The 23396-nt window shown below is 44.2% G+C and overlaps 2 protein-coding genes across 2 annotated transcripts in view; both read left to right on the forward strand.

Annotated features, from left to right (window-relative positions):
* Positions 1–7145, forward strand: part of T265_06055 (hypothetical protein) — a gene marked incomplete at both ends in the record, with an annotated part of 90468 nt that extends 83323 nt beyond the window's left edge. Inside the window, 3 exons of the mRNA XM_009171225.1 lie at positions 637–967; positions 3054–3596; positions 5840–7145. Of these exons, the coding sequence (XP_009169489.1) occupies positions 637–967; positions 3054–3596; positions 5840–6876 (1911 nt within the window). The remainder of the gene's footprint in view (positions 1–636; positions 968–3053; positions 3597–5839) is intronic.
* Positions 7146–7255: 110 nt separating this feature from the next.
* The window catches only part of T265_06056 (hypothetical protein), a gene marked incomplete at both ends in the record, with an annotated part of 54422 nt that continues 38281 nt past the window's right edge, over positions 7256–23396 (forward strand). Inside the window, 6 exons of the mRNA XM_009171226.1 lie at positions 7256–7448; positions 12418–12565; positions 15421–15544; positions 15840–15926; positions 18479–18529; positions 23016–23090. Coding sequence (XP_009169490.1) covers positions 7256–7448; positions 12418–12565; positions 15421–15544; positions 15840–15926; positions 18479–18529; positions 23016–23090 — 678 coding nt within the window. The remainder of the gene's footprint in view (positions 7449–12417; positions 12566–15420; positions 15545–15839; positions 15927–18478; positions 18530–23015; positions 23091–23396) is intronic.

The following is a 23396-nucleotide window of genomic DNA, read 5'->3' on the forward strand; positions in this document are numbered from 1 at the left end:
ACTGGAATGCATCGTTTCTCAAGGACTCAGACTTGTATACCCAATGTTTCCGTACACGTGTTTTACTTAGACTGTATACTGACAGCAGCGCCCCTAAGTTGACATCGAATTATCCTTAAACCGTTCACGTAAGTGCCCCTTTTTGGCACGTTTATCGTTTGGAAGCATAATTTCACTCAGTCATTGAGGTGACCAATCTATTCTCCTCAAACTTTCATTCCGGTAAACATTAGTGAATTCGGGGTCAAACACTCGGTAAAACTTGCTTTCCATCGGTTTTGGAAAACTGACTTGTTTCAGTTCTTGGGAAAAAACGAACCTCTCCTTAATCGTTACGTGGATATATACTCATGAGTAGTACTGGAATGCATCGTTTCTCAAGGACTCAGACTTGTATACCCAATGTTTCCGTACACGTGTTTTACTTAGACTGTATACTGACAGCAGCGCCCCTAAGTTGACATCGAATTATCCTTAAACCGTTCACGTAAGTGCCCCTTTTTGGCACGTTTATCGTTTGGAAGCATAATTTCACTCAGTCATTGAGGTGACCAATCTATTCTCCTCAAACTTTCAAAGATTTTCTGCGTAAAAACTGTTCACTGACACGGTTTCGGGATATTTTTTACCGTATAGGCTGGTGCAAATCCGTTTCAAGCAGACAGTCATGGTCGAACTCCTTATCGAGTCGCGTTGAAAGCATGCCATTTCGAAATCTGTGAAATGCTTGAGCAAAACTATGGAATGGGCTCATCTAATTGGTTCCCGGGTGGAGGCCATTCTGATCCTATAGATCCGGACATCACTCTTCAGCATCCGAATGATATGGGTATCAACGCTGTTCAGTCGCAACCGACATCCAGACCAATGAAACTGATGTCGGACCAAACGAGAGCCTCGGCATCTCCCACGCAACAAACGCCATCCACCATGTTACTTCCCGATCAACAACCTAGAGGCAAGGCCGGTGAGTATGCTAGAGACTCATTTTCGCAACCGTGAAACTAAGTTATTATGCGTGACCAACCACATCGTGCCACCCGAGCCTAGGTGGTTAAATCAGGCACAGAAATAACTTAATATAGTATCCGCCCTACCTAACCATGGTATCCAAAACACGACCAATAGCAGTCTTCCCGTCTTCTTTCGGTCTTAAGTTGTGTAAAGACGCTTTAGAGGAAGGTTTTTCAATCTGGTGTGCAACTACCCCCAAAGTCCTAGAAAAATGTCCCTAAATTTAAATAACACAAAGTGATAAGACCTGACTCCGCATTGCCTTGTGGGGTTTCTCCCTTTTGCCCTCATCGTCATTCTCTACCGAAAAATGCATCTCGTCATCAAGCAGTGTTTAGTGACTGTTCGGTACACAAAGACAAGGGCATGAAAATTATTTTTCCTCAAGGTATTGATAGAATCCTCAAGGTTTGTTGACTTTTATCAACCGGTTCTGTAAGAAAAGTGCCCAGTAATCATAGCTTTTTGAACTGTGGAGGTCATTCTTATCGGAAGTAGCAACTGAGCAATGAATTCCGGATGTCGATATAGTATCTGCTTCTCACACCGATACACACTGGGAGCAAGAAAACTATTCTAACATCTGAGGATGAATTTTGCGTATCTGAATGAACCGGATGGGTATAAATCATGGTGATATCAACTTTAGCGATTTTTTCGGTTCTCGATTGAAGTCGCCCCCAAAAAACAAACAGTACGTCAATTGGATGGATGTGTCACGTGTGGGCTACGGACCAAACGAAGGCATGCCCTGATTGGTTAGATTATTAACCGATCTGGATCGAGCATTGGTAGCTCGACGCTTCTCATCCCTCATGCAGGTTCTAGCTTGGCCTTGTGGGACGTTCTGTGATTACCCTATAAATAGAGTTCTAATAATCTTTCTTTTTCTCCTTAAAGGGCTGTCTAGAGTTACCGTCCCTTCTGGTATATGATAGTGGGTGGAGCAGGAAGCCAAGGATCGTTACATAGTTGCACGACCGTTCAGCAATTCTTAACAGCTGGCGACGGGGATGGTTCTTTTGTATCACATGGACACGTGATGTTCTTACTCAGCATGACATGCAAGTGGCACTCCCTATGACAAAAGACCATTGCCTAAATAATCCTCGGGAACGAGTAATTTTAAATATGTGACGAAAACATGTTTAAAGCCAAGATTTTGAGAAAAATTTCGAAGAATTACAAGAACCTGTCAGCCGCATGAAAATCCTTGTAAAATGTAGGCCAAAACTGCTGGTACGCGGTATCGAAATTAAACAGAACGATTAAAAACAAAACTGTGATAAATTTGTGATTCAGACTTTTGATAACTCTTGTTAATTTCATCAGCAGATCGATTGGAGATGCAAGCCTCGAAAGTCCGAAGGATATAGGATCACTACCCTGGGAACTCAGATGTATAAATAGCTGTCGGCACTCCGTCTAGGGACACCGCGGCGGAACAAAAAACAAATAGGATGATGGAAAACATGCCCTGTCACCTGAGCTTTGGTGCTTCCGCTTCAAAGCTTTCGCCTTCAAGGCTTAGCCAAACTTGGCATCCAACACTCCCCTACCGCTTTGCAGTGACACTGTTTTAAACAATGGCTCAAATAGAGCATATACACTCATTTGCAAACTAATTTGGTTTTTCGAGAAACTCACCTGGAACCCAGCTGAATCTCTTGTTTATGATGTTTTAAGGCAGTTGAACGTGCTGCACCAGGCCGTTTCCTGTTTCAGTCGCTATGATATTCGAGATATCCCGATACATGTATATCTGTGTAATGTACTACTCATAAGGTTGCTGAAAATTCGTCGACAGCCCACGACCATTTTTCGCCCTTTATGGGGCTCATCAGGTAGGCGCAGTCCCCGGGTTTCCGTCAACCTTATGTTCTACTTGAAACCAAATTGCACGAAATTAGCGAATATACACACGAATATATACACACTGCCAACAGGTTTGCCCCCCACAAAAGACAGAATAGTAGTTTTATAATTAAAGTATGTCAAGTGACGCAAGGTTATCAGTTTTCGTACTGCTTTATATTCAGGAATCTACATGGATGACGTAAATCCATACGCCAAGCCACCAGGTCCTCTCGTGACTGCACGCCAGCTTCACGAACCTCTCCGGACGTCCGAAATGCTGCAACAAAATTTCAACCAATCACATTTATTCTACGACCGAGTCCCAGGTAGCTATGACTCATCTGTTGGAGGAACGAGTGTTGGGCCATCCCTATCGGTAGGTCAAGTGGTCAATACTTTTGACAGTCATCAAGCTCCTCTCTGGACTACGGGGCCCTGGCAATCGGACAATGCTCATCGCTTCGCTATGGATGTAAGAAGCAGATCGGTACACCCTATGGAGTATCAACAGCAAGGTGTGATGATGAACTGCCTTCCACAAAACCTCGGCACCAATCACGTTCACTACGGACAAATGAGAACGCAGCCGATTGGAGCCAATCACACTTCAGCAACATGCAGTCCTCTAGAGGGAAACATTCGATATGTTCGTTCGAAATCGAGTAAGCCTGGACGGTATAAAATCGACAACAGTCAAGTAGCCACATCACAATTTGAAGCAAGAGGTAAGTAGGTTTTGTGCAGTTCCGAGGCATAAACTAATTTTCGACCCATCGTACCCTCCTTCGTGCTTCCCCAGTAGGTGTTACAACTCACTCTGCTTTTTCCAAGCGTCATATTTCGAAGCGCACTGTGGCATCACGTGCTTCTTCCTTAAAAGACTAACAAGCAATCACATTCAACGTCTAAAAATGAGTAACACCGCAGTCCCATCCAGCAACTGAGCTGAATATCCCGTTAATGTCGATCTCGACCATATTTCAATTGATTTTTTCTACTTGACAATCGTTGAGTCTAAGGCAACTCACGTGATTGGCTCGAATGAACCAATGATGCTTGAGAATTGTCTGTGAGCTCCCCAAATCGGATTGGTCGTAGGGCAGCGGAAGATTTTGCGTAGTTAAGTAACGTCACAGCGAATGGGCTCTTTTCGCCCTTTGAATTACGGAATGGTGGTTGCGCGATTTGTAGCATTCGAACCCATATCACTCCAGTTTTAACAGTCCTGCACCAGTCCTGCAGCAGTTGTTCTCATGAATCCGCACAGAAGTGGGTGGGGGACTGGACGCGAGTTTCAGTCTGATTAGAGCTCATCGGCAGTGCATGTCTGGGTTTGAACTCCGGACATACCAGGCAAACTCCTTACCACTACTCCAACAGCGCGAAACGGACGCATATGAATTATCACGTATGAACAGCCGAACGTGTTCATGCTTGGGCCATGTAATGAATACACGAAGGTCTTTACGTGAATTAATTACACCACACAACCCGCATTTTGCATTACGGACCTTTCAGAACATAAAAGCATGCCCATCGCGTGCTTCATTCGATCGTTTTACACGGCAGTGTGTAACAGACTCCTGCATGCAAACTAATGGTGAACGGCCGGCCTGTTTGCATTTTTCGAGATGGATAACGTAGATTCCTGCGCCGGAGAACGCATGAGCGGCTAAAGCTTCGACGGCTATTGATCTCACCAGCGTATGTCTTGAATCCTTTCACAGAACAAACTCCTGATTACAAACCCGTTTGCAGCTACCGAGAGCAAAGGCCCTCATTCTTGGGGGACGATATGATAGTTGTTCGATTTTGGTCCCATTAACGGGTTCCTCCAGAGGAAAGTAACTATTACTTGTTTTCACGTGATGACGATTTTGGACTTTAGATACCAGGGTTTTCCGTCAAGACTCCATTTATCTACACACACCTGTTTACTGTTCTTTCGTCTGCAAACTAAGGCTGATGGTCATAACAGGAGAAATCTTTTCTAGAGGAAACTACTAACAAGTCTGCTGGAAACTGTTCGACAGCCTACGACCCGTTTCAACCTACGTGGGACTCATCAAATAAGCGGAGTTCCCAAGTTTCCGTCAACCTCATGTTCTTCCTGAACCCAAATTGGACCCGGTTGATATGCGAACGAGTGTATTTGTCGAGAAATCTTCCCTAAGTTTTGGGTTAACACGCCTCATAATATAAAGATTTTGTTAAGGTGAGGATAACTTTGAAACACACCCACTCAAAACATGATATTAATTAAAGGACCCTACTGAAAGATGGAACAGCGCTGGTGCAGCTCCGATTAAAAAAAACTATCAGAGCTTTAGATCTGATGAAGAGTCCAACCACTCTACGGAGTCCGGATCATTCAGCTACTTCCAATGGTTTGTAAGCCGAATCTGGAAAACACGGTTTCTTCCTCTCGCTCCCCAGTTCATTTTCGAACGGCGGGGAAACCTGCTTCATCGCGGAGAAAGGCGGTTAAACATCTCTGACGGACCCTGTGGTACACGAGTCGTCCTCAACTACCACCACGTGAATATAGTTCATTGAAGTGCCTTAGTCTGACATCCAGCATCCTATGGCATCGCTGAGCATCCAAGTTTTTTTATTGAATATTCCTCCGAACTTTAAATTACATGGACACAGAGCAATGTTGTATCTGGGCTTTTTAGTTAAGGCCTAAAAACAGTGAGTAAAATATCTGACACCTTCAAGGCTGTCTGTTCATCCAAGTTTTTTTATTGAATATTCCTCCGGACTTTAAATTACCTGGACACAGAGCATTGTTGTATCTGGGCTTTTTATTTAAGGCCTAAAAACAGTGAATAAAATATCTGACCCTTCAAGGCTGTCTGTTTCTGTTAACTAGTCTCCGCTGTGCACAACTAAGCAGAGAATTCGATATTTTCTTGTTTTACTCAGAACCAAATATTTTTCCCTTCTCTTCCCACAATGCAAAAAGCATTTCCCAGCCACTTGAGCAAACCGCTAACACCGGAAACTCGACTGAATCAAGCTCCACCGGGACAGCAGTTCAGCGTACATGTCACTTCAGGTAGTGCGAATCTGGCGCAATTCTATCCTGATCTCATCTCCTATCCGCTTCATCAGCACATGCAGCCTGAGTATACGTCACATCACGTGACATGTAGTCCACATGGACAAGTGACATCTAATCACGTTCTTCGAACGCACTCCGCTGCAACCCAAGCTGGTGCACTAATGTCAACAACTGAGCCACGACCTCTGCATCCTCCTCCGTTGCCAGAGCATGGTGTGATCAGTCCAACCAAACGAAGAGACCGGAGCACTCACGTAAGTGAACGGAATATAGCCACTAAAGAGGATTCTGAACGTCCACAGACAGATGAATGCTCCCCACAACCAATCTCACAGTCATCTAGAGCCGGACAGTCACCAAACCAAACGAAACCAGCCTCATCCTCTGCCAAATCCACTCTGGCCGGTATGTTTGGTCTGGGCAGTCGCAAAGCCAAAAAAGTTTCCAAAAAATCTCCGCAGCCGGACATCTCTGAAACTGGCAATAAGATCAATACGGATGCACACAACACCTTCCTTCTTGTGGGAAACTCACCCAAGCCAAAAACTGCTCAGTCTGTGCATCGGAGTAACACGACTGCCGAACAAAATAGATCTGATTTCCCATTGGCTGGACCACACCAAAATATCCAACCCGTTTCCAAACGTGTCATCACCACCCAGAATAGAATGCAGCCAAATGTGAAAATTCCATCCTCCTCTGAGTTTGGACAACCGGTCATAAACCAGGATATGGAAAAGTCGTCCGTAGGTCCGATTCAGCTTGAATCGTTGGCTCGAAAACTGGCCTGTTGCTCACAAATCGAGGGAGTACCGAAAACCGACGATGCAGATTCCTGGGTGTCAAACAAGGCAGTGAGACCCAATCCGAAACACCTCAGTCCACAATCGTGGATCAATCCGAGTAACCGGCGCAAAGAACATGGCTATCCTACATGATAACCCACCCAACAACCTGGGTCTAAAATTGTGTACAAACTTGCTCTCCTCTGCTTTTTACCTGTTTCACCACTACTCAGTTCAACCGGAAACTAACCTGTTGGCAAGCTTTTGCTATGTTGCCTTTTGGGACGCAAAGATATTTATTGATTTGGTTTACTTCAAACGGTCCCCAATCTTACTTCTGCCTTTCACACACCTCCGACACGAGCCAGAATACCTTGTATGCTCGCCAGATTATCCACGAACCGTCCAAATAAGAAAGATCATTCACCGTAATCGTTTTTTTCTCTCTCCCTCTCTCTCTCGGAGAAGTTACTTCCACAGGTCACTGCAAATGAAAGCGCTTGCACTTGAATAGAAGACCAACTTGGCCAAGATGTCCGAAATTCGTGCGTTACGATCGGTTGGTCTGTGTGACCATTGGTCATGTGAACAGACCACACGAGTACTAGTGTACGGACAAATACTTGTTCCTAAGCGCACCCATTGGGGAATTGTGGGTGGACCGGCTGTACTAGAAGGCAATGAGGCGCGGAACTCACTTTGCGAGAATGCAGATTCAAAAAGAAGTATGCTAGTATCACCAGTACTGGTACAGGGCTTTGTTTGCCGTGGCCTACAACTCGGAAGCGCTATGGAACTTTCCTGAGACGCTGGCAATAAGCAAAGCGCCTCGAAAATTTGGAGCTTCCAAAAGTATCCTCTTTGTTTTTTGCATGCATCAAAATACAGGGTCTTTTTGCACAATAATCAGCAAAAAATGGGCACTTCTTCGAGGATTTTTTTCGATTAGAGCTCTTTCTCGTCCGATGGTAAACAACAATGACCTTGTTTCCTGAATTTTTTTACTGAAGTTTTACTCAAGTTTTGTCCATTTAGGTGAACTCAACTAATGACCGCAAAACTCAAGAAATGTTGACTAATACTGCGTCCTCTGGGGTCTTCTCTGAAGGGGTATTGCAGTAGTTTGCCAAACCATTGTTTGCTGAAGAGAGTGCTGTTTTCCATGCCCAACTCAGAGTGGTCAACCGTGCACTTGGCAGAGGTGTTTGAAGGAGATCAGGAAACGCTTGAATGGTGTCAGTGCTACTTGCCTTCCAGGATGGGGACCGCTGTGCCAGGTTGGAGACACTACAAGATATGGCTGACAGTCGACGTCAGTGGCGTTCTTGTTTCAGATTCTATTCCTATCGCCTGAGTAAATGCCTGGAGGTATAGGTACCTCGTAATGATTGTGGTAAGCTAGCACTAAATTCCTTCCCTGTCCACCTTTACTCTTTTCTTTACAATAAAGCCTTCAAATAAATCTTCGTTGTACGGCAGTGGAGCATCAGTGTTGAACATTGATGTCATACTGTCGATGATGAGGATGATGATTATGATGATGATGATGATGATGATGATGATGATGATGATGATGATGATGATGATGATGATGATGATGATGATGATGGTGATGATGATGATGAGTTAGCGGACGCTGACAGGAGCACTCCAGAAGGTGGTCGAAACCACCGTGTTTTTTTCACTGAAAGAAACTAGAGAAAGAGAACTAGAGAATTGCATTTTCAGTTCATTATCGACCGTATCCAAAGAATAATGTGTGACGTCAGGCTAAGCGGAAGCAAACGTTTGGTTTGTATTTGCTGTTTTTGAAGGAGGATAATCAACATGGCCGTTCCTGATCGTCGACTTCAGCTACATTCAATAGCTTCACGGTCAATATGTCATTCTGAGATAGACATTTAAAGTGTTACTGGAAGAATCTCCATCATACATAAACCCTGTACTCTATCCTGATGCCTTGACGCGAATTTTCAAGCTCTATTCCTCGTATCTGGTTAAATTTTAACTCTGGACTTTGCTATGTAATATGCCTGCGCGTTTGAACTTATCCAACCTCACTATGAGGATGTTCTGAGGATAGCAGCCGTGTAGAGCTGTGTTGGATGGATGTGTCAGTAAGTTGGTAGCTCTCACCAACCGTCCACAAAGCGGCACCAGAATATAGGTTTATCAGTTTGTTCTCCGAGCCCCGGAACACGCGGAATCGAGGGTTGACAAGAGCAGAATGCGGGGCACAAACATATAAGCATACAAAGGCTGTTAGTTATTGTGAAGGGCTCTCGATCTCCTCTGGATGATAGTCAAGAACGTCTTCATACCCTAATTTCATTACCTCCACTGCTTCTGAAAGTAGACAAAATGGATTGTAGTTAACGATGGTGCACGTTTTGACATCTGTTAGCACATTACATCCCCCCCTCTCAGCAAGGCTCCGTCCACAGCGCTGTCGGATATCACGTTTGTTGAATTGAGACGACTGACATGCGCTACGGTTGACCAGATAGGTTACCCAGACTGAATAAGGCGGTCGGTTACGTTGGTAAGGGCCTGCTTCATCGTATACGGTCCCTTCCATACCCTATGGAACTTAGCCGGTATGCCACTGGGTGGAGCAGTTTCATACAACAAGACCCTGTCGCCAGGTTTGAACAACCTATCCTGTGCACTTCTGTCGTAGTACTTTTCTTGGTATCTCTGGATGGTCCGCAAGTTTTGTCGAGCTGATTCATGACCGCAAACAAGACCGGTCTGCAAACTATTCAGCTGCATTAGGAACAATTTCAACCTTGAGGTCTCGCGCGACGATACCGGATTCGTGAACGATCCCGTTGGAGTCGCGTCCTCCCCGAGGGTTAGCTGACCACTGAGTCAGATACCTATGCTACTCCGCGACTACGTGAAGAACCCGTAAAACTATTGAATCTACCGGTAAAAACACGAAAGTAAATATTTCATCCGTACAGAATTTTCGAAAAGTGAACATTCTCACGGATCTTCTTGAACTTTTTTGAATGTTTTTCGAATACTAAACAACAGTGAACGAACGTTGCAAAACGGTTCATTAATCTCCCTACTAACTTTCACCTTCCATCATACGCTGAAGCGGAGCTTGAACACCAGAACAGACACTACTCACATGTTTCATCAGTAGTATACACTGTTGTACTGGTCAATGTACAGCTTAGATTCGATTGAGAAGATCATGTTGGTGCATGAGAAAATCTAGCTTTTATTTTTTGTGGACTACAGTCACTTAATGCCTCCTTATTACCGCCTGATCGCCTGATGCGATTGACCAAACCAGAAAAAGTCAACTAACGTGCGGGCCAGCTGCTCTATTGATCACTGTCGCGTACAAGCAGTCAAAAAGTGCTACTAAGAATACAACTCATCTGTCAAGGGCGAGTGAAGAACAACCAATGAAATCTGTTTCAACGAAAAACTCTTATTCCATTGGCAGTTATGCAGTCCCGTTACGTTCCCCTAATACTATTGTATCCATATAATTAGTGAATGGGGTATTCAGGCAACTCATAAGAACAAACAAAGTGATATCAGGGGTGAACGCCTGTGAGAAACATTTGAAAAATTGCCAATCGTTATCAGTCAGGGGTGGGAAATCGAATGATCTGATCGGAGTGGTTACAGTCAAGATCGCGGTCTGATGTCCTTGACCAATGTTACTTTTCGAATTATACTGGACATCTAAGGAACTAAAGTAGAATAGTTGAAAATGCATGAGTTTCTAAAGCACTGGTTGCTGGTTGGTTTTTTTCAGCCTAACGCTTGATTTGCATACGTTTTCTCATCACTCCTGATTATGAATGTTGGGGAAAAGCGAATGGTTGAAGGCGTTTATGATGTGTCCGTTGAAAAAAGCTAAATTCACAATAAATCGCCGCATGAGTGGACAATTTTGGCCCATCTCACAGACGATTTCCTCCTCGTTCTAGCGGAAACTGACTGACTTACGGTTGGTGTGGTTCCACGTTTGCTACCTCCGGTTTTTTTTACGTACATTAAAAGGACGTTTCTTTGAAATAAAGGAAACCCACTCTGTCCGAAACGCGCTTCCCTAAAGACAGTTCGTCTGTGTACGACTCTGTGGACATGCACAGTGATGCAGAAAATACGAGAAACTCTTTTACGAGACTGGATTTGGTTGGACGATGTAATGGCAAGTGGGTGTGTAGAACTTTGTGGTTTTTTTGGGGGGGGGCAAATGCTCCGGAAATGGAGAACGTAAGAACGGAACGTAAGAACCGGTAGGCCAGGACGTTCTGACCGGAATCATCGTGTGTGGGAAGAAGATGAAAAAGTCAGAGAATCCAATAGTTTCGCACAGAAGATGAATAGCACGCAAGTCCCGTAACGTCGGATAGCTTTGGTCGCAGTGTAAAGAGGAAGAATTCACCGGATTTTTCACTTTTACTTTTGTATAGATGCATAAGTGTGACCCGCATGTGATGGTCTGAAAATCATTCATAGAGAGAAAAGCCAGTAGTATATCAACAATCAGTAGCACTCTACAGATACACTTCTATCGTACCGGCCGAGGTGCGTCTATACGGGCAATCAAGTCACAAGTAACCGAATCCCATTTGTACCATGTTCGCAATGTAACACGAAATTCTCAAAAGTGTTATTTTGTGTGCTCGTACAGATTCACACATTTAACCTGCAAAGAAAAATCAATGAAAATCAATCGGGGAAGTCATTTTATGCCCAAAAATCTGAGAAAGACTGTATGGCAGTTTCATCCTTATTGGGGATTGTCAGTAGTACGTATCTCATCAAAGAGATTCAAATTTGCAACCTCCGGATAAATAGCTGAAAATGAAGCTGTTGGGCCATGATTACTCGCACCGGTCATCCTACCAGCATGGAGGCTGTGAGTTCGAATCTCTCCTGAGGTTGTGAGGTGCGGGATAAGTAGCTGAAAATGAAGCTGTTGGGCCATGATTACTCGCACCGGTCATCCTACCAGCATGGAGGCTGTGAGTTCGAATCTCTCCTGAGGTTCGTGAGGTGCGCACTGCTGATAATTCCAAATACCATTCAGCCGTGTGAAACAAGTGCGAATTTTCACATTTATTTTATTTTGCGCGGGCTACTTCGTTGCGAAGCGTTTTAATCGAAGTTAGTAAACTCCAGAAAAGACCGAATAATGAAGAAATATCGTTGGATGTCGTCATTTTGTTTGTGATAAACTAGGTGAAATCCCGTTTAGAAAGTAATTTAACAGATGCGGTCGGTTTCCACTGGTCTCACCGGCCTTCTATCCAAAGAGAAATCACCGAGCATTTTGTGAACCTTCCTGCAAGCAGGATCCACACAAAGACGCTTTGCACGAAAAAATACAACACCATAACTTTGTTGTGAAGCGAAATGAAACGTCTCGCATTCCTTCATTCTCTTGTCTGACACGTGACAAACCATTACCAAGGTCTCAAAGTCATTCCGTGAAACGCGATTTCTGAGTTCATTTGCGTAGCTGTCCGAGTACTTCTCTGTGTGTCTTAGTTTTCCCAACAACTTGTGAGTCCATTTTAAGTTGACCTTCAATGGAATAGTAAAGCCGATTCCAAGATATTTAGATGTTGCAATTTCGGGTTTTGCGGGATAGGTATTTTGTTCATAGTCGGGCACACCAATCACATCACTCAAGTGTGATTACGTTCGCCTGTTCAGACGTGAAAATTCAGATGCGTCCAACGTGCGTTGGTGGAGTAGTGGTTACACGCTCGCTTCGCATGTCAGATGTCCGGGGTTCGAAACCAGGCACGGCCACTGGATATGCACTGCTGATGAGCTCTAACAAGAACGAAACTCGAGTCCAGTAATTCCCTTTGGTGCGTGGACTTACCGAAATAATTGCGCTAGAACAGGAAGACGGCCGTTCATACGAGAGTGGTGTGACTATGAACAAAATATCTGGATGTCTGTCAGAGGTATTCAGTGACAACCTGTCACAGGTTGTTCGTCAACATGATATCGTGGACATCCATCTGTTAGATGACTGGGTCAATAAGCCGTTGGAGATTGCCCCGCAAACAAGTGTGTCATCATCAAACATCGAATGTAAACGCCTATTAGAACGCTTTCGTAACATAGGTGAACTTTTAGTCAAAGTCCGTACGCGTTCCGACCGTTTTAGGACAACTATATGTGAATGACAGACATGAAATAATCGACTCAACTTTCGTTTCATGGATCCCGCCACCAATCCTTCCCAGTGTACAAAACTTCACTTGGTGTACCCATGATACAGGTATTCTCTCAATCGAGTTTCGTTCTTACTGAAGCTCATCAGCAGTGCATACCCTTGGCAGTAACCCGGCTTGGACCCCGGAAGTCTGACGTGCGAGGCGACCGCGTAGCCACTGCTTCAATAAAGTGTGCTGAATTCACTCGTTTGAACAGGGCGATCCGATTGGCTTCATCCAACATCTCGAATGGCGACCGAGTAACCGTTATGGTTATGTCGATCGACTGATCCGCCTGCCAGTACTTCGCAGTCGCATAGCACTATGGACACTCGGAACCCTCTAGACGTTTTCTGATTGGATGTACGGAATATAAACATAAAATAAGGGAGTCGGTTGCCTCACCATCTGCGAACCGATTTACTGTTGAAACTAGACAAGGTGTTCTGTGTGAACAAGAGCGTTCCACAAAAAGAAAACACGAATTTTGATTGGTCTATAACTCGGGTGCGATGAAATCCATTTCAGTCCTGACCCTCCGGTTTGGATGTGCTCGGCAAAGATGTGATCAACTTACTCGTTCGGTTGCTATGCCTTCCCGATGATAGTTGAACCTACCTGCGTGACAACTGACGGTTTCGTAAACCAACTTTTCATTACGCAAATGCACCGAAAAGCCGAGTGCTGCCAAACATTGTTTTGACAATAACCTTGATAAAGAATTTCTCTTGAAAAGCTTCCCATATACCAAAGGATGAGCAGTCTAACAGAGCCAGTTTGCATGTCACATGAACGGAACTTGATCCTGCTCCTGTTTCGCCGTTTCCTTGATCAGAAGCTTTATCTCCACTAAAATGATTGAAGTAATCGTGTCTAGACTACCCAGGGCTTTTTCAACTAGTGTGTCCGGATTTACTAGCGTTCTGTGATGAACACACGGAGACCTGCCGTGAATATACGCCAGTTACTGTCCTTCGGATGTCAACAGAGCAACCCAAAGACTAACAGGTGTTGCCGAATGACGTCTGATCTTTACCACTGAGTCGATGTTGATCTTAAATACCAACTTTCGCATCTATTCGCTCCACATGTGCTCTTGTGGAACATGCTACAATCTGTTGAAGCTCGTCAAATCAAGGAGGACAATTGAGAATTAATCTTTGACTTACAAGATCACAACGAGTTCAATGGTTCCTATTTGTAACTTTGAAAAACTGAGATATACATAAAGATGTTTGGAATGGGAGTATTATTCTGTCTTGAATCTTTGGCAGCTGATGGTTTTCCATGAAACGAATACCAACGAGACAGCGAGCCATATGAGTGAGAACAGAACCACGGGAGACATAATACATTACTCATAAGGTTGGTGAGAATACTTCGACGGCCCACGACCGTTTTCACTCTGCTTCAGGTTCATCAAGTAAGGAAATCATGAAAAACGAGAGATTCAGCTACGTTCCAGGTGAGTGCTCCGTCGAAACTAAACTGATGTGCGGATGACTGTATAAGTAGATTTGTGGGAACTTTCTGTGCGGAGTCATGTTTTACGAACAGGAAGGGGGTCAAACGAAGTGCACTACGGAGATTGTTGATTATAGTAGCAAGCATCATCTGACCAGAAAGTTAACAAGGACAGTCCTCGAGGTTCCGCTGCATTCAACGAAGCTCTACGTTCACTCAGTATTAAAACAAAATTCCTTCTACATGAGACCATAGTTCTGTGGCACTGAGAACATCTTCAGTCCGAGTGAGTTAAGGGATATTCGTGGGACTTTGGGAGACCAGCTGAGTTTCCTGGAAAAAGTTACCATCAAGTATAGAAGTAATACACTGCTCATGAAGTTGCTGAAAACTCCTCGACAGCCCATGACCGGTGTCGCCATTCTTGGGGCTCATCAGCGTTCTCCCTTCTTGGGGCTCATCAGCGTGGTGCAGTCCCCGAGTTTCCATCAACCCTATGTTCTATCTGAAAACAAATTGCACGAAATTAGCGAACTACACTCATTTGCAAACAAATTTGGTTTTGTGGAAGACTCACCTGGAACCCAGCTGAATCTCTCGTTTAGGATCTTTATTTACTATCCGTTATTTCAGGACATTAGCTTTTGGGAGAACAGTAAATGTTTACGGGACTTGTCTAGAATCATTGAAACATTATCCTCGTCACACTAAAATCTCTTAGGGGTCTATACCACTTCCGAAACCACCTCAAAGGTTTCTTCGAGGCTGTTTACAATCTTGAAATGCAACCGATAGAATAACCAGGACACAAGTTAAATTTGAGAATCAGAAAAAGACATTCAGTTAGCAAGAATGGGGACTTTTGGATCACACCACTGTCAGTGAGGGGATGGTAGCTTTTCAGCTACTCGGTCCCATAAACTGTATCCGGTCGACGGTACACTTTCAGATCAACCGAACCACATCATGTTCAGTCCCAGTTTTCGTCTCGTTAAAGGCTTTCAACTGCTTTCGTATGATCCAGAGATGAGATACCTGCGGTTTCGTCAATTCTATCAACACATGAAGCACCAAGTGAATCAGATAGACGTTTACTTGGACAGCAACAGCTCGGTTCAAATAAATCTGAGGAGCATCGGATGCGGCCTGTAAGTTGAAAGTGTATTCGCTTTATCGTGCCTGGTCAGCTGTGGAACAATAGGATCCAATCCTGCGTAAATGGGACCGTTCTGCACAACCCCTGTCACTGGCCGACAGGTTCCGTGAGCGTATTTCATACACGACCACTCACCTGTTCCGAGTGGCTGTGACCAGAGTTTCGCCAGTCGTTTAACTTTTATAAATCACGCCTATTCCTTGGCTGTCGGCTGCATTTTAACTGACTGAAGCGATAGCTAGTTTTCGTTAAAACATATCCAACTTTGTTCATCTTGATCTGTATAGTTACAAGAGCCGCTTACGGAACATCGGGTGGAATTCTCCCCGATGGCTGGCTCCGGGCGCCTTAAAGAACAAACTACTTATTTGTTTGTGAGTAGCTAGATAGCAAAGCTGCATGGATGACTCAAGGTTGTCCCAAGCTCGCGGGCTGTTAAATTTTCCATTCCTGGAGAAAAAATTACAATCTTTTAGCGGCCTTCGAAAGTTGATCAAGCAATATACACTTTGTTAGGTTCTTCTATGTGCTAGAAAATCCACAATTTTTTTGAAACTGTCCTAGTTCATGGACAACAGGGAGTGACGTGTACTATCGGGTATACCTGGGTTACTTATTCAAAAACTTTGCAGAAATCACCTGTCACTCTTACGAATACCATGTTTTTTCTCCCCCAAGTCATTACTCTTCAGATTATGGGAGTTTTTTCCCATGTAAGCCAGTCTAGATGCTGTTGCTTCCACTCTTCTCCCATCATTCCTGTGCCTAATAAGTTCCGGCGACCAGAAGTCTCTGGGAAGTATTCCTATTTCCTTGACACTGTGGTGTACACCCTTTCTTGTTCCAAGCCATTGTCTAACTTTTTAACCTGAAGCGTAGCTTAGAATCTGTCGCCAGAAACAACCATATATATTCACCTCACTTCTCGTCGACCAGCTCCTGTGAGAAAATGAGTATGCTTAACAAATATCTCCCGCCATTATTGCGGTCACGTGTTTGGTTCGCACCGAGTGAGATCCAGCTCCGGTCCCAGTAACGGTATCCTCCAGCTGGGTTGAGATCCAACTTGAAAGCCGCGTGTGATTGTACAACGGACTCAGAGATACCCAGCAGGGTCGATGAGTGGCCCTCAGTAGCAAGCTGAAATGTTCGTTACATCGCTTCTAGAATTCAGTCTGGGAGCTCCGGCACGTTCCATGTAATGAGCGCTAGGGTTCAGTGTAGCTGTAGTCTGCCATCTAAAGGAGGTTGTGGGACGATTTGCTACTCTCCTACGAAACATGATGACTGGTGACCATCCCCCTCACAAATCCAACATTACTAGTTTAAGGGGCCGTACATCAAACCGAATTCTCCTGTATGTTGGTCTCGACTACTCGCGCCATTTTCACTTCATTCTCATTGGAGAAACATATAATATCGTTGCGCCTAGAAGCTTAGTAACACTTGACTATGGAGGCTCAACAAGCACAAAAAAGCAACATAACAGGTCGGCTGTTTACACTCAATCACAATCGAGATTAGGGCAAGATAACAGTGAGATAATTTGACGGACAACCACACAGTGGAAACATCACACAGGGCGATGGTCATCAGACCCAATAACAGTTTGCACAAAAGTACTGCAGGCCTTTGTAATGCACTACTCATAAGGTTGCTGAAAACTCCTCAAAAGCCCACGACCGGTTTCGCCTTCTTGGGGCTCATCAAAACCGAAAGATTCAGCTGGGTTTCAGGTGGATCCCTCGGAAAACCAAACTAGTTTGCAAATGAGTGTATATTCGCGAATTTCGTGCAATCCGGTTTCAAGTAAAACATTAGGGTGATGGAAACGCGGGGACTACGCCTACCTGATGAGCCCCAAGAAGGACGAAACCGGTCGTGGGTTGTAGAGGATTTTTCAGCAACCTTGTAAGTAGTGCATTACGGTTATACATGTATCGCGATATGTCGAATATCATAGTGACTGAAACATGAGGCGGCCTGGTGCAGCACATTCAGTTGTCTAGAAACATCACACACGAGAGAGTCAGCTAGGTTTCAGGTGAGTTTCTCGAAAAAAACAAAGTAGTCTGTTATTTCGCTACTTTAGGCTTTGTATGTGGTTCACTGTCAAGTAAGGCAACGCTAACCACATATTACAATTGTCTACACACACTGAATGTGTAATGTCAAATCACCGCCGCTTCAACAAAACACAACATACTGTTACTGTTTTGTCATAGCTTGTCACATTAAATAGCTCTCCAGGTTTAAAAGCAATCCACTAACTCACAAGTGATTGCGCTACCGCAAGTAAATTGAAAAGTTATTCCCGGGAGGAAGTAACCACAGAGTTTTGTTATTCGTCAGGTTCGGCTTATGTAAGCATTCGCCGTGTTCTGTTGAGCACTTAGAAAGTCGCAGCACAGTTGACTAAATGACTGTCGTAGACGTCTGTCATTCTGCTCCCTTTTGAGCGATAACATGATGGAGCCGTTTTCTAGGGACATTCTGTTCCTCCTTCTGTTCGCCGGGCATCCCGTACTGATGTGTTTTCAGTATCCCTTTCCAGTCTCTCATCAGGAAGCATTTTTTCCGGCCCTTGTAGGCAGAACTTGTGTCAGGGTTCATTCAAACCTTATTGTTGATGCTTGAGAATGTTCACTTTTCGAAAACTCTGTACGGATGAAATATTTACTTTCGTGTCGAATGGCTTGTAACTGCCTGGTTCGTGTTTGCTAGTATTCAACTTCAAAGTGAAAAGTGCTTATCCTTTTACCGGTAGATTCCAGATTTTTACGGGTTCCGATTGTAGTAGCGGAGTTGCAGCTCAGCTTACTGCCAGGGAGGACGCAGCTCCAACGAATCTGGTATTTGTGCGCGAGACCTCCAGCCTGAAGTTGTTTCCAGTTGAAGATTTTCGTTTTATTGTATGCCCATCCAGGTTAAAATGTGGAGAGGTTCGACACAGAAAGCTGGACATGGGATGAGTAAGGTGAGTTTTCAGTGATACATTGGGAGAGGTGGCGTCAGGGTGTTCTGGGTCGCTTTCCTCAGTGCCGTTTGGGAATTAGCTGTCTTTTAAAACAGTTTTGCACGCATATGCCGAGTGCTAAACTCCCCAAAAGGATTCAATTTATTCCCGATTTGCCCGAAATCCGGATACAACTGTATGAGTTGTTAAGAAAATTCAACTGTACATGATTTTCTCCGCAAAAGATCGGTTCTCAGAATTTCGACAATCAGTTTCCAATTTTCGTGGTACTTTGTTCCACTCGGAAAACGACGGTTTCTGGCGCTCTGTTTGGCTCTATTTGGCTAACGAAGCTTGTTCAGGTGAACAGAGTCTAGTCAGGCGCACGAGTTTCATTCCTATGTTGCTCTCTCGGTACCGATGTCCGAAAGGCTTGAAATCCACAGTTACCATGGTTCTTGAGGCATTCTCCGAGAGGTTGGCCAGCCAACCGTAGAAACTAACCCAAATTCGAATGATCCTTTGATTTAGTCGAGATGGTTCAGTGGTTAGAGCACGAATTTACTCACCGAAATGTCCGTGGTTTGAACCCGACCTCTGCATCATGACTTCCCCTGTCTAGGCTTAGGTAACCTGGCCGCCGTGGTTCCTTCTGGTGGCATGTCATCTGGATACTGAAAGAGTGCTACAGCCGAACGATCGGGTCGTGTTTCTGCGTGGCGCTGCTGATGCTGGCCATAATGATGATGATGATGATGATGATGATGATGATGATGATGTTGACAGTAATGACTAAAACAGATGGCAAACCTTGGAGATGGTGGTACGTTCACCGGATCATTTGTACCGTAGATCTCCTCAGACAATACTGGAGGAACTGGATGGCTTATCCCTTTGTGATTATGCTACTGGACTTAAAAATGAGAAATAATGTTGCAAAAAACAACACAGGTATGTACGAATCAGGCAAACCAAAATGCTAGCCATTATATGGTGCCTTGTCCTTCATATTCTTCCATCCTAGAGTTCTGATGATTATAAAGGCTACGTTGTGCTATTTTTTGTCTGTTATGGGTTGGCATTTTGTTGAATTTACAATTTGGTGATCACAGTTAGCCTCAAGCTTGTCACTGACAGTCACTGGAGCACGCGACCAGTAGATAACCAGTAAAAACTAAAGTGTGGTTCTCTAATTGTTGGATAGGGAATAATGGTATCATCTCGATGGCAAAGAGGACAATTGACGATCGAAAATGAAAAAACCAGGCAGGACCTCCTCACTCCGAGCTCTTCTTTCCGGGTATACTTTGAGAAGTGTAGTGGACCACAGTCCCCTATTGCCTTCTTCTTACTGTACTTTGGGAAGTGTAGTGGACCACAGTCCACTATTGCCTTCTTACTATGAACCCCAGCCTGGATAGCCGCTTGATCGTCTGGTGCGCTTGAACAAACCAGAAAAAGTCACTGAACATGCGAATCAGCTGCCATATTGATCACTGTCAAAAGTGATACCAACAATACAACTCATCTGTCAAGGGCGAGTGAAGAACAACCAATGAAATCTATCTCAACGAAAAGCTCTTATTGGCAGTTATGCATTCCCGTGACGTTCGGAGCTGGTCCTCCTAATGGGAAGCATACACTATAACTGAATCGTCGTGGCAAATTTGATGACGAGGTCATTCTGCAATCCGGCTTTATATCAGCCTTCTATGTGTATCACGTAATCTTTCGGTTAAAAGCGAAACGTAGTTCAACTTGTCCATCCTTCTGAAAGTTGAATTTTACTCAGTTGTACTCAAGAATAAGACAATTTTAGTTGACTAAGGGGAAGTACCAACGAACAGTGATAACTTTCCATGAAAAGGAAACTTTGTTCACCTACGGAACAATCTAATAACTCCTGTTCTTCTCTTCTTCGTACCTTGGGGAAGCTTAGAGTCGTTCCATTTCGTTTTTGTCTCCGGACGGAGTTAAAAACAGAGTGGATCGATCGAGTCCTAAACCGAGTAGGTGAGGACCACAACAACAAAAACAAAAAGGGCAACGATAACAACAAATTTACCCACATTCGTTCAGGCACATTCCCCGAGCGAGAATTCAATGGAGAATTCAAGCAAAATAGGCAGGCGCCCTCATTTTAGTTTCGATGTCGCTGAACCTGTTGATCTCCTCTCCGCCCACAGTGGCCAGCGCCGTTTTGTGGCAATTTTTCCAAACTGCATTGGCTGATTTCTGCTACCAAGATGCATCCAACAATGAAAATGCTTCAGAGTGAAGGAGAAATGACCTTGTCACCACCTGACCCCAGACAACTTCTGGATGGAACGTACACTACTTACCACAACTAAGTAGCTGCATCAAAATTTTCGATTTTCAAATGGCTGTTTTTTCTGAACAGTCTGCGGGAATGGTGTCTGTCTAAATAGTCTCTATCCCTTGGAGTTGGTATACAAAGCCAGACACAAGTGAACTGGTCACGAATGCTCTCCAACGTCAGGTAACTCACTCAGTGCTCAACAGATTACTGGGTGAATCACCTCTTAACGAGGTTAGCAACTGATGTTCATGAACATCAGTGGATATTGTAGTGCGTGTTAAGTGTGTGATATATACCTAATGAATTGCGCTGGGGTGTGCGCGTCAAGTTCACCGGGTTAGGTCAACCGTGACAGTGAGTGTGTCTGGACGTTCAGTGCCATCTATGCGCCTGTTCTCCTGTAAATATCTTCGTAGCCGGACGAATGGAAAGGTTATGCATAAAAAATCCATTCCACTCCTTGCAATGCAATCAACCCTTTGTGGATGGGATTGGCGTCGCAGGCTCACATATCACACACAAGTAGTTAATCACGATCAGCCTCGACATCTTAAAGCCACTATCTTTGCGAGCCTAACCTGGAGAACTCGACACATCATGTATCAGCAATAGCTGCAAACATCGCCGCTAAAATGCCCTCTGTTGCTCACGGGGATCGCTTAACAAACAGTGTTTGTGATGATCCGCACAAGCGATATGTCATTCCTCTCATAATCATTCTAATACAAACATCACGGGAAGACTGATAACCAAAATATCGTAATCAGTAAACCTCGTGTGTTGGAAAAAAACTTTTCTGTATACCAGTTCACATGATGCTAAACTGTTTCGACAATATCAGAATTATCCTGCTTTCAACTGACGGTTGCCTCGGTTATTGCCAACAAGGCCCAGCAACATTTTTTGTGAAAAGAAGAGGCAAAATACACCCCGACGTTAAAAAACAACCCCATGATGAACAAAATAAAACGAATTCGATTACGGTGAGTGTGTGTTTGTGTATAGGTGTTGGTCAGGTGAAGTGTGGCATTTTCAAAAAATCGATAAACAACAAAGGGTAACAATGACGGATAACTGAAATACCTACATTGTGGCTAACTCATCTCGAGTAAGGCGAATTCCTGAGTCCATTCTGCTTAGAGGTTTTTAAAGATGGAATTTGTAGGCGGATAGTGTCATCTTGACGTCGCCTGTCATTCATGATTTTGATGCATACCTTTTTTAAACTGACCAAACGAACTTACCTTATTTCGAGAAAACAACTCGCCACCACATATTAGTTATCTAGTATGCCCTAATTTAAAAGATTACCGGAATTCATCAGAAGAATGATGAATTGTTGAAACTGTGTTCACCTGTGTCCCATATGAGCAGGGTTGATCCACTGGGTAGCGTGGTACCTTGACGTTAGACACAGCTGCTTCATCCGGTGTGTGTTGGAAAAGCAGAGATTGGCTTCACCTGCAATACCAAATCTCCACCAAAATTTCCAGATATCCCTACCAACTATCTACAAGTAGCTAAGACGGAGAATAAAATTCGCCCGATGAGTGAAACTCGCCTGAGAAGCCACTGCGCGAGGAGCCAGTCAAAACGTGCGACCACGTGATGTGGTTTCCGTTTTTGAAGAATAAGTGCCGATGTGTCATGTCCAAGTGACAGTTAATCACACTGCTGCTCAGCAACTAGTGGCCCACCAGTCAACTTATCAACCACTAGCCGGAATCAAGCGGGTACGAAGCTCTCTGGAGTCTGGCGAAATGCGCACTGCTGATGATTTCCAATGAAGATGAATCAGCTGCACCAGGCCGCTTCATGTTTAGTCGCTACGATATTCGAGATATCGCGATACATGTATATTCGTAATGCAGTAATCATAAGGCTGCTGAGAGAAAATCTTCAGCAACCTTATGAGTAGTGCGTTACTATAATCCATCCCAATGTTTCTAAATATCTGAGTTCTTTTTCAGCATAAAATGCTATAACAGGCAGCCTATGGCACACTACTAAGTTATCAAGTGTTCATGCCTCGCAAGAGCAAGACAGATCAATAAATCGATTAGGTTCGAGAATGCCACCCATTGAAGTCTGAACAAAAGTAGAAACGTGGATATGGAAATAGGCAAAAATAAGGGGGCGAATGATTGCACAAGAACTGAATTGACTGCCGGGACTTTCCCTTTATAGGGCCCAGTCCCTCCGAGTATGCAGTATGGGAAAGATGAAATAATTGTGATAAATACGAAGGATGGGACGAAATTGGTACGTGTGACATACAACCGAATGAAATGTTTACCTGTGTCAAAAACTTGTCTACGGAGAGTGGGATTAATGGTGCGCTCATTATCAAATAGTAGGTGGCGAGATGGACCAAGTGGTTAGAGCGCGAATTTACTGACCGGAAGGTCTGTGGTTCGAGCCAAACCTCTGCCTCTCGACTTCCCCTGTCTAGGCTTGGGCAACCTGGCAGTATCCCAGTCCTCTTGCCTCCTTCGTGTGGAATGGCATCGAAAGGGTGCTACAGCTGAATGATTTTTTTATCACGTGGAAGATTCATGAGAACAGACC

Source organism: Opisthorchis viverrini (genome assembly GCF_000715545.1).
Source record: "Opisthorchis viverrini unplaced genomic scaffold opera_v5_123, whole genome shotgun sequence".
Classification (NCBI taxonomy): domain Eukaryota; kingdom Metazoa; phylum Platyhelminthes; class Trematoda; order Opisthorchiida; family Opisthorchiidae; genus Opisthorchis; species Opisthorchis viverrini.